This window comes from Amyelois transitella, chromosome W, assembly GCF_032362555.1.
Source record: "Amyelois transitella isolate CPQ chromosome W, ilAmyTran1.1, whole genome shotgun sequence".
In the NCBI taxonomy this organism is placed as follows: domain Eukaryota; kingdom Metazoa; phylum Arthropoda; class Insecta; order Lepidoptera; family Pyralidae; genus Amyelois; species Amyelois transitella.
The window spans coordinates 1359369-1371442 of NC_083536.1; the positions used below are offsets into that span (position 1 = coordinate 1359369).

At 36.6% G+C, this 12074-nt stretch overlaps 2 protein-coding genes across 2 annotated transcripts; one reads left to right on the top strand and one right to left on the bottom strand.

The window, feature by feature from the left end:
• The first annotated feature begins 4886 nt into the window (after window positions 1-4886).
• On the top strand, window positions 4887-5747 carry LOC106131271 (uncharacterized). The gene has a single exon (XM_013330302.2). It carries the CDS (start codon window positions 4887-4889, stop codon window positions 5745-5747), a length of 861 nt encoding a protein of 286 aa, XP_013185756.2.
• A 2948-nt stretch (window positions 5748-8695) lies between these two features.
• On the bottom strand, window positions 8696-10010 carry LOC132904296 (protein GVQW3-like). The gene is made up of 2 exons (XM_060954226.1): window positions 9172-10010; window positions 8696-8787 (listed from the first exon to the last, which is right to left on the bottom strand). Exons 1-2 carry the CDS (start codon window positions 9815-9817, stop codon window positions 8744-8746), a joined length of 690 nt encoding a protein of 229 aa, XP_060810209.1. The 5' UTR covers window positions 9818-10010; the 3' UTR covers window positions 8696-8743.
• Window positions 10011-12074: the final 2064 nt, after the last annotated feature.

The window sequence follows — 12074 nt, forward strand, 5'->3', positions numbered from 1 at the left end:
TTATTAATAGAATATTTACATAAAAAATATTTACATGTAGGTCCACGTACCTTACAAAACATTATTAATGAAAATTACTGGATTCCATCCGCTCGTAGCGTAATAAGATCCGTTTTATCCAAATGTAAAATTTGCTTTAAATGCAAACCGTCTTTGTTACAACCTGAGATGGCACCGCTACAACCTACCAGGTTGTTACCCCACAAAGTATTTGCTCACGTTGGAGTAGATCTCGGTGGTCCATTCTTAATCAAAACTAGTTTATATCGTCATGCTAAAGTTTCTAAAGCTTATTTAGCATTATTCATCTGTTTTTCCACAAAAGCAGTACATCTAGAGGTGTTATCTTCTTTGTCCGCCGAATGTTTTCTCGCTTGTTTAGATCGCTTTGTTGCTCGTCGGGGTCTTTGCTCGGCACTTTATTCAGACTGTGGTACCAATTTTATAGCATCGAGTAAGCATTTGAACGAAATTCAAAAGTTTTTGCGTGATAACGAGAATGACATCACTGATGGCTGCGCCAAAAGACAATTAGTGTGGAGGTTTAATGTTCCAAGTGCTCCTAACATGGGTGGACTCTGGGAAGCTGGCATAAAGTCAGCTAAATATCATTTATTACGTAGCGTAGGTGAAAAGTCCTTAACGTTTGAGGAACTTACTACTGTATTTTGTAAAGTTGAAGCAGTTTTAAATTCGCGCCCGTTGTGTCCACTGCCAGCTAGTGACAACCCTAATGAATTTAACGTCTTGACTGCCGGACACTTCCTAATCGGCAGAAGTTTAACCTCCTTACCAGAGTATAATTTCCAAGAAGTGCCCGAAAATAGACTGTCACGATGGCAGTATGTACAAAAGTGCTCTCAAATTTTCTGGAAACGCTGGAGTCACGAATATTTAAATACACTTCAACAAAGAGCAAAATGGTTTAATTCATCCACCAACCTAAATGTTGGAGATTTAGTTCTGGTTAAAACCGATAATGCCCCTTCATGTAAATGGCCATTAGGGAAAATAGAAAAATTACATCCCGGTCCTGACGGTGTTGTCCGTTGTGTTACCTTGCGCACTGAAAAGAGTGTTCTGCAAAGACCAGTCAATAAACTTAGTCCATTACCCTATACCAATTAGTTTCTTAAACTTTAAATACCTAAGTAAATCTTAGTTTTTTAATTATTATTATTATTTTTTTAAATATATTGTTATATATACCTTTGTCAATTTTCATGACTTATTATCTCTTTAAAGTATACTTTCTTAATTATTAGAAACCATAACTATGGTTTCGGTAGGGGGTGCAGAAATTTGGGATAACAATGGACTGTATTTAATAAAGGAGATAAATTAGAGTAGGTAGGTGTGTAACGTGGTTGCCCGGGTTGGACAAATCCCCAATGAAATTTGAGTACGACTCACCTTTCCTCTGCACGGCAGATTTCCCAGTTCCTCACGGAGGCCTCCGGGTAATTGAAGATATACCACACACACAACTCTGTCCAAAATCACTTAAAACAAAATTTATTAAAAGTTTCGATGGTGATTGCGAGCGCGCTTGAAGCAGACTACTCTAGCGCCACTTTTTCTCTCGGTGGCTAAAACTGGTACTTTCTACCACACATTAGTCCGGTGGCGCCCTCAACATTCAAAAAGGAAGTATCCAACCACAGATTAAATACGAAACAGCAAGTATTTCAAAAACTTTTGAAAAATAAGGCAAAATAGAAATGGGCCGAATGTCACTTAATGAAGTGGGGTTGGTGATTTTTGGCAAGGGCAGCACAAAAACTTTACGCCACAAGGAAGGGAATGCTCCCGTACTCAGCGAAAAATTTATTATATGGGTAAGAACAGGGAGAATGAAATCAAGAAGGAGCAAAACCATTTGATGACTAAAAGCATCATGACCAACAGCCTTAGATTTAATGGAAAATAATGCTTTGCGCACATCGTCAGAAGATACCAAAGAGAAAGAAAAAGACTCGGAAAGAAGGAGTGGCATAGAAGTAATATTAGAAATGGTTTGTGTTCTAGTAGTATCATCAAGGCAGGAGGCAGACGAAAAGTGAGCATTGATGTCATCAGAGGAGAAAGGAAGGTTAAGAGCCTTGGATACACTTTTACCAAACCCAAGACTTTTGAGAAACTTCCAGGTATCTGCCGCGGATAAATTGGATATATGGTCATGAAAGTAATGACGTTTAGCAGATCTTACCATCTGATTGCAACGATTTCTTGCCTCTTTGTAGAAAGTCCAGTTAATCTCTGAGCGTTCGCGCTTAAACTTGCTGAATGCTTTATTGCGCTTTCTCATAGCCATTCGAACTCCCAGAGTGATCCATGGACATGGTGGTCTTTTAAGTTTAACCATACGAAGTGGGGCATGACGATCAAACAGTGTAACAATGGTCTCATTCAATAGGCTTACCTTCTCATTTATGGAGTCGGCTGCCAAGATCGTGCTCCAGTCAGTGCCAGCGGCGTCTACACAGAGGGCTTCCTCGTTAAGTCTAGCATAATTGCGCATCAACACAGCAGCAGGCTTGTGTTTCCTAGTATGAATGTTGTATGACGCATAGATAAGGTCATGAGCTGAGAACTCAGGGGCCGGATACTGACCGTGTAGAAGGACATCAGAGATTGAAGATGTTAAAATAAGGTCTAGCCAAGTGTCATCAGTATGTAGATTCTGATGTGTAGCGTTAAGGTGAATAACAGAAAGGTTGAACGAATTAGAGAGTTGAAGAAATTTCGAAGAGAGGGAGTCGTCTAACATGTTATTATTAAAATCGCCGAGCAATAAGAAATAAGAGTGAAAAGCAACAAAAGGCTCCAAGGCTGATTCGAAACAAGAATAGAGATTAGAACGAGAAACATTGGGGGCGGAGTAAAAAACCCCAAGAAACAATTTTACCCGATTTACTTCCACTTCTAAAAAGAGGTACTCCGGGGATGCAGTGTGTGAATAAGTGGATTTGCTCAGTAACTTATACGGAAAGTGGCTACGTAAGTATATGGCCACACCACCGCCTCGACCAATACCTCGATCATTCCTTATGATTATAAATCCTGGAACTGTAAAAAAAGATGAGTTCAAACTAGAGTTAAGCCAAGTTTCAGAGATCAGAATTGCGTCAAGGTGTTCAACGGAAGCAAGATCCAGAAGACTTGAATAATGTGCTGGTACACTCTGTGCATTTATATGGCATACATTACATTAAAATACTTTTTGACAGGTAACAGGTCATTATTTAAAAGAGTGTGAAGTGAATCACTGTCGTGAAATGTGGAGTCATTATCACTACAAGCAGTATGAAAAGAATCATCCATAATAATGTTATAATAATATAAATATGAATAAATAAAAAAAAAAAATGTAAAACTCATTAAAAAAAAATAAAAGCCAAATTCAGCATTGGTCTGCCGGCTTACACAAAAATTACGTCACGTCAACAGTTTAAAAAAACAATATTACCAAAATGTCAATGTCATTCACAAATGACACTGACAGCCCGTGACAGTTAACATACAAAACAAAGTGGGTAGCTATAGCGAACGGCGAAAAATGTAAACAAACTAAACAACACTAAATAAACAACTACCTACAAGAAATAGTAATATTTACCTAAAAGAGAAAAAAGAATTGAATAAGTACGTAATTAAAGCAATTTACTACTTAAGTTTGGTAGCCGCTCGTTTCGCTCGCTGCTGTCTGTCACCAGACCCAGGTGCAACTTCGCACGTCTTGGGGGGATGTTGGCGATGTTGTTTTAAAACCACCCCAGTCCCAGATGAGGAAGCAGCAGGTGCAGTTTCCGCAAATGCATTTCCGGCCCGGTCTAGATCCTCCAGTGCATTTATGCTGATGGGCTTCCCCGAGGGTGGTTTAACAAAAATGGAACCATCGTATGTCCAGCATTTGGTCATGCCGAATCGCCTACGAGCCTCGGTGAACAGAGCCTGCCAACGACGAGTGAGGAACTCGGAAACCACTGTCGTCGTTCCTTTGAGGACCGTCTTCCTACGCCACACAGCGTTCTTTATGGTAGGACAAACAAAACGCACAAGAATTGGCCTGGGACGGCTATTGTTCTTTGATCCCATGTACAACATTAACATAACGACGTTCGCGTTACTGAGTGATTGCTCCGTACTTACAATAAAATTAAAGCCTGAAATATAAGTTAAAGTGAAGCGAATAATATAAGTGTTGTGTATATGTAAGAATAAATGGGATTGCAGTTGCAGTGTTCGAGAATTTGTGAGTTTTAAATTCTATTCAATAATACTCAGCACTATCAGTCGTAGACGCCTAATACACGAGCGCGCGGCGATCAGTGTTCTCGCTCGCACGTGCGGTCTTCACCGCACCGGCCGTCCTTGTCTTTGTGTCATCGATGACATTGCATCTTATCTACCGCCTACCGTGGAACATTGTGTTGTTTACAACCTGGCTACTTTATATTATATTTATACATATTATACGAAATATTATTATACATATTATACGAATATTATTATACAATTCTTTCACTGTACTCACTTCCTTGCTGTGACTTCTACCTAATCAATATTACATCAAAATGCTGTGTACTGCGTGCAATAAGCTTACCAATGCTAAGGAGGCATTAAAATGCATATCATGCAATCATGGATATCACTATAAATGCTTAAATATTTCCACTAATGATTTTAACACAAATGCTAAAAATATAAGGCGCGAGTGGCGTTGTGATACGTGCAATAATGTCACGCGTCGTAATAGATCTGACGACACGCCCGTTCGCTCGCCGTTTACCCATAGAATGTCCAGAGTAGTTACCACTGCACCTGTATCACTTGATGCTAACATCACTCATCAGTCAGCTCAGCAGCAGAATCAGCTTGCAAATATGTCATGCGATGAATACAATATATCGGCCCTTTCCTCTGATTCTCATTCAGATCGTGGAACTACCCTAAATGAGGAAGCTAGCATCACCATGAAGCAGTTTAGCCAGCTATTTGACATGAAGATAAATAGCCTGAGGGAAACACTCACATTGGAGATTAGACAAAACATAAAAAGCGAAATGTTTAATGTGTCTGAGCAGCTTAAATCGGAATTTTCTTCCACAACTGACTTTCTAGCGGCTAAACAATACGACACGGAAAACACCGTCCAAGAAATGAGTAAAACGATATCTCGCCTTGAGTCGGACAAGGCTGAGTTGAGAGTGCAGGTCGCCAAACTACAACAGCGGATTGGCATAGTGGAAAAGTCATCAAGAAGCCTCAACCTTGAAATACAGGCGGTGCCCGAGCGTCATAACGAGGATGTTGTTGCCATTGTTAAGGGTCTATGCGACACAATAAATGTCCCAATTTCGGACGGTGACATACGCTCGTGCAGACGTATTGCAAAACTCAACCCTACCTCTAGCCGCCCCCGCACTATACTAGCCACGTTGCCATCGGAGCGAGTCAGGGACGTGATAATTTCAGGCGTCAAGAGATTCAACCGCAGCAACAAACAAGAACCACTCAACTCCCGCCACCTTGGCGTCCCCGGAGATAAGTCACCGATATTTGTTTCGGAGCATTTGTCAGCGGAATGCAAAGATCTACACGCCGCTGCCCGTATGGCTGCCAAGGAAAAACGTTACAAATATGTATGGGTGAAATTTGGTCGCGTGTACATGAGGAAAGACGACACGTCTCCCGCTTTACATATAAAGAACAAGGAATCATTGGAAAAAAATTGTAAAACTTAATATTATTATATCATATATTTTTTGTTATTGTTATCTGTTCTCTTTTTAAATGCCATTATTTTGCTATACAGTTTTTTTATTCTTACATTAATTATGCATATTTTTTATCAGAATGTTAACCGTATTAAAAGTAAATTAAAGGAAGTATATATAGTGATAGAAAGGGTAGTTGTAAATAAATGTTGGCACAGTTTCCTCTTTATTTGTAATTTATTTATTCACTGTAATATTCCGTACACACAGAAAACTTATGATCAACTGCCCTCACGAGCACGTGTTCGCCCTTTTAAATACTCCCCACCACTGATTTGGAGGGTGGGGCGTTGTCATAAACAAATAACGGAAGTAGCACGTGCGCGTGAGTCTAAACAATCAATAAAACAACTTTTAATAATAGTTATGGTTCCTAATCATATACTTAGTTAAATAGAAATTATTAAAAATAAATGCTAACAGTCGGCCTTTCCTGATTATTTTCCCGTCCCGGGAAAAATGTATGTTAAAATTAACAGATAGGTACAAATAGTCTTAATTCTTATAAATTACATGCACTTAATATCAATTTAATATATTTGCAAACAACAATAAGTAAATAATATAAATATTGATTACTCAAGAGTATTGTTGTGGCCCCTTCAGTCCACAGCCAATATCTAACATATATTGTTGTGGCCCCTTCAGTCCACAGCCAATATCTAACATATATTGTTGTGGCCCCTTCAGTCCACAGCCAATATTTAACATATATTGTTGTGGCCCCTTCAGTCCACAGCCAATATCTAACATATATTGTTGTGGCCCCTTCAGTCCACAGCCAATATCTAACATATATTGTTGTGGCCCCTTCAGTCCACAGCCAATATCTAACATATATTGTTGTGGCCCCTTCAGTCCACAGCCAATATTTAACATATATTGTTGTGGCCCCTTCAGTCCACAGCCAATATCTAACATATATTGTTGTGGCCCCTTCAGTCCACAGCCAATATTTAACATATATTGTTGTGGCCCCTTCAGTCCACAGCCAATATTTACAACGTATAAATAAATATATTGTCATGGCCCCTTTAAGTCCATGGCCAATAGTTATTGAAAATATTAAATTTTAGTTGCTTTCTTAATTTTGTGTAACAATATGAACATTTTGAATATTTAATTATCTAATATCAGAAACTGTCATTTTGTACAATAATTTTGTAGTAATTAAAAGTAATGACTATAATAACACTATACTACAATAACACTATACTTATGCAAAATATAATTCAAAAAATTATAAATCAAATCAAATCAAATCAAACATCTTTATTGTGAAACACAGGTAAAAACAAAAATAGGTCAACAATAAAATTATAGGTATCACTGTGTCCTGCCCATATGGACGTACAATATTTCCTTTATAATATGATTAAAGATCAATTAATTAATAATACAAATCAAAATAAGCACTTGCAAAAATAAAAAGAAACAAAAATCAAAAAATAATAATAATAACAGTATTTAGGTCAAAAGTAGTCAAAATAATTTGGTGTCATTTAAATAATTATCAATACCATAATAACATTCATTTGCCAATAATAATTTAAGTTCTTTTTTAAATGTCAGTAGATTTAATTGTTTAAGATTGTCAGGTAATTTATTAAAAATAATTGGTGCCATGCCCATAACACTTTTGGTCAACAGCGCTGTCTTGAAGCCACCGACTACAAGCTTATGTTGATATTGAGGTCTTATTTTGTCTACTCTCTTTCTCGTGTCACACAATTTGAAAAACAAATGAGGGTTTGTTTTCACAAAAATGCAAATTTCAAAAATGTAGATGCATGGCAAGGTTAATAGTTTGTGCTTCTTAAATACAGGCACGCAACTGTCTGTGGTTTTTAGACCAAACATTGATCTGAGACAACGTTTCTGTAATTTAAAAATTTTCTCTTTTTCGGTTGAGTTGCCCCAAAATATTACACCATACCTTAAAGTGGGTGTCACTAGTCCATGATATGCTACTAAGACAGCTTCAAGTTTGACTTTCTGAGATAATCGAAATAGCGCATATGCTGATTTACTTAACTTACTACAAATCTCGTCTGCATGTTGTGTCCATGTAAGATTACTATCAATTTTGAGACCGAGAAACTTTGTAGTAACAGCTTCATCGATGTTCTGATTATTGTAAGCTACATTCACATTTGGATTTTTTAGTCTCTGATAAAAGTGCATAATTTTAGTTTTATTAAGATTTATTTTCAGATTATTTAATTCAAGCCATTTTATTACATCATTCAAAGTATTATTAATGTCAATTTCATAATTATTTTCATTATTATATTTTATTACTGCAGTACTATCATCCGCAAATAAGACCATACGTTGATGCACAGATTTTGGTAAATCATTTATATAAATAATAAATAGTAGTGGTCCCAGAACGCTGCCTTGAGGCACTCCAAATTTATTTATTTTAGGGTCAGATAAAGATTTCGTTTCGTACTTAGTCTTAGTGCATAAATTGGATATTTCCACAAACTGTGTCCGATTGTCTAAATATGAAGCTATTAGATTTAGAACATTACCTCTTATTCCGTACGCATATAATTTATTTAATAATCTTTTGTGATTTACAAAATCAAATGCCTGCGTCATATCTGTAAACAGTGCACAAATGGGTTTTTTTTTGTCTACATTTTCCATTACAATTTTAAGTAGGTCATAAATAGCCATATCTATAGTCAAGTTTTTTCGGAATCCCTTCTGTTCGTCACATAATATATTAAATTTTATTAAGTAATTATATATAGATTCGTAAATATATTTCTCCATAATTTTTGTAAAAACTGAACCCATTGCTACAGGTCTGAAATTAGCCATATTTTGTTTGCTATCTTTTTTATGTAGTGGCTTAATAATAGTAATTTTTAATTTTTCTGGATATACACCGGCTGCAATACTACTCTGTCAAGAAAGTAGCAGGAAAAGATCAATAATACACAAACTGTTTGTTATTCATCCAAATTTATTTTATCACCTTCAAAATATGCTCCTTTAGAAACGATACACTTACGCCAACGAATAATCCAATCATCAAAACATTTTTTAAACGCTGTTTCCGGAATTGAGGTCAGTTCTCGCCGCGAATTCTCTTTTATGTCTTCTACCGATTGAAAACGGGTGCCACGAAGTGGTAATTTGAGTTTAGGAAAAAGAAAAAAGTCGGCTGGAGCCATATCTGGTGAATATGGTGGTTGCTCGATGGTATTTGTTGAGTGTTTGGTTAAAAATTCGTTCACAATGATGGCCTTGTGCGAAGGTGCATTATCATGGTGCAAAATCCAAGAATTTTCTTTCCACAAATCTGGCCATTTTCGTCGGATTTGCTCTCTTAAACGCCGCATAACACTCAAATAATATTCCTTATTTACCGTTTGACCTTCCGGCAAGAATTCCGAGTGCACAACACCGCGATAGTCAAAGAAAACAGTCAACATGACTTTGACTTTTGAACGACTTTGGCGTGGTTTTTTCGGTTTCGGTTCAGTTGGAAGGCGCCACTCCGAAGCTTGTTGACTAGTTTGCATGTCAAACTCGTAAACCCACGTCTCGTCACCAGTAACAATGCGTTTCATGAATGTTGGGTCGGAATTGACTCGTTCTAGCATGTCCTCAGCGACTCTCATGCGATTGAGTTTTTGAAAAAAATTCAGGTCTTTTGGGACTAGCCGAGCGGCAACATGTTTCATACCCAAATTATTAGTTAAAATGGTACGGATCGACTCGTGAGATACAGAAAGTTCGGTGGCTATCTCTCTCAAAGTTGAATGAGGATTTTCAGTCACTATTTCCTTCACTTTTGCGATGTTAACTTCAGTTGCAGATGTTGATGGCCTACCAGAGCGAGGCAAATCTTCCATCACATCTCGACCGCTTTTGAACGCTTTGTACCACTCATAAGCACGAGTTTTTGATAAAGTCGATTCACCGTAAGCCTTCTGTAACATTTTCAGTGACTCCGAACACGATATTCCATTGGCAATGCAAAATTTAAGACAAACTCTTTGTTCGATGTTTTTATCCATTATGAAATTAGCAATACACACTAGATATGATATAACTAAAAATAGCACTGTATTTAATGTAAACAACAGATGCAACTCAAACTCCGCGCCAAAATGGAAAACAGTTGTGCCAATCTAACAACAACAAAAAAAACAAAAATTTGAATTTGGAACCATAAATAAATAATCCATTCCCGATACTTTTCTGACTGAATGTACATACGTTAAGCAAGTGACAGACATGATCCGAAATTTCACTAGCAACAAATTTAACAACCTTCGTAGCAATACCGTCATAGCCGACACTATTTGTATTTTTTAATGATTTGATAATACTGACTACATTTTCTGGGTATGCAGGTAACATAAACATAGATTGAGTCTGTAACGGTAGAGAAACATCGTTACACAGATGACTTGACGACTTTTCAATTTTATCAACAAAAAAAGTGTTAAAAGTATTGGCAATCGTTTTCGGATCTTTTATTATTTCACCGTCCTTATCTATATTAGTAATGTACTCTTTTGATTTATTTTTGTTGTTAATAATTTGCCATGTGGCTTTAGATTTATTTTGAGAATTACTTATAAAAAATGAGTTTTTAGCCTTCTGAGTCAAGTTTATGATCTTTTTTAGGATTTTTGAATAGGCCACAAAATAATTTTTATTTACCAGTGATGGTGATTTTCTTAATTTCCACAGTAATTGTCTTTTCCTTTTGCAACAAATTTTTATTCCTTTCGAAACCCAGTCTACTTTCTTTGTACTTTTCTTTATAATAATTTTGTAAGGAAAACAAAGGTTATATATTAGACTAAAGTCATCAAAAAAACTATCGTACGCCTCATTAGGATCTTTTTTAGTATACATATCGGAGAATGAAAAGTCCCTGATATAACTTTTAAACAATCTTAAGTTATCTACGTTTAGATCACGTACTTTTAAACGCCAATTAATTAGTTTATTAGTCTTTTCAACCGGTATCTGTATTATCTGAGCCGAATGATCGGATAGTCCAAAGTCAATAACATGCGTCGTGCAGCTAACTTTTAAATTATGAGCAAAATTGACCAAACACGTCCCACTAATTAGTCTAGTGGGTTCATTAACTTGTAGTTAAAGATCATAACTCAAAAGAAAATTTTTAAATTCCAGAGACAGAGTGGTATCTTTTAAAACATTTATCTATATAAATTAATCACTAATCAGCTCAATTAAAAGTGCAATTCTTGTCACTCACTTTCATTGGTATCAGATATATCGGATTCCGTATCATCTCTGCTGAAAACCATCCAAGGGTGAATTTTGTCCACCGAAAATATTCCTGTAAATTTCCTATTCCCTTTGCGTGACAATGGAGTGTCTTCTATAACGTAACGATCATTATCTAAGACTTTAACTATACGATATGGCCCTCTTAATTTTGGCACTAATTTTCTACTATTGCCGGAAGCAGGTATATCCCGTTCTATCCTAACTAGATCTCCCGATTTATATACTACAGTCTTTCTGCGTTTATCAAATCTTGCCTTTTGCATCTCTTGATTATATTTAATATGTTCAACCATTTCGTTTCTAGTTTTGTCTAAACATGCATTAGTATCAGTTACATTATCACCTACGTTAAGTCGTAGCAAAGCATCTGAAGTGCCAATTAGATTTAAGCCAAATAAAGCCTGTGCTGGAGTTTTACCTGTTCCTTTACTAACTGTATTATTAAGACCCCACTGTATCTCCGACAAGTACTTATCCCAGGAGTTCTCAGGTTTGTTATAAGTCGAGGCCGTTAATGCCGCTAACAGTGTTCGATTAAATCTTTCTACTTGGCCGTTAGCACGTGGAGTAGCAACTGCGTTTATAATATGTTTAACACCTAATGAATCCAAATATTCACGAAAAGCTTTTGCGGTAAACGACGTACCTCTATCTGAAACTATTCGGTTGGGGACACTAAACGTATGGAAATAATTTTGTAATGCACTAATAGAATGGCACGTTTTAGTACTTTTTACTGGGACTAGTATTGTAAATTTTGTAAAAGCATCTACTATCAATAAAATATACATATTTTTCTTTTTACTGCGTACAAACGGTCCCAAGTGATCGATGTGCAAGGTATGGAATGGGCGATCTACTTTCTCGATAGGATGTAACTGGCCAGCCTTTTTACCCGAAGGCACTTTCGCATATGCACATTCCAAACAAGACTGTACGTATTTTTTTATAAAACGCCTCATTTTCGCGAACCAATAATTACTTTTAATTTTATCGTAAGTC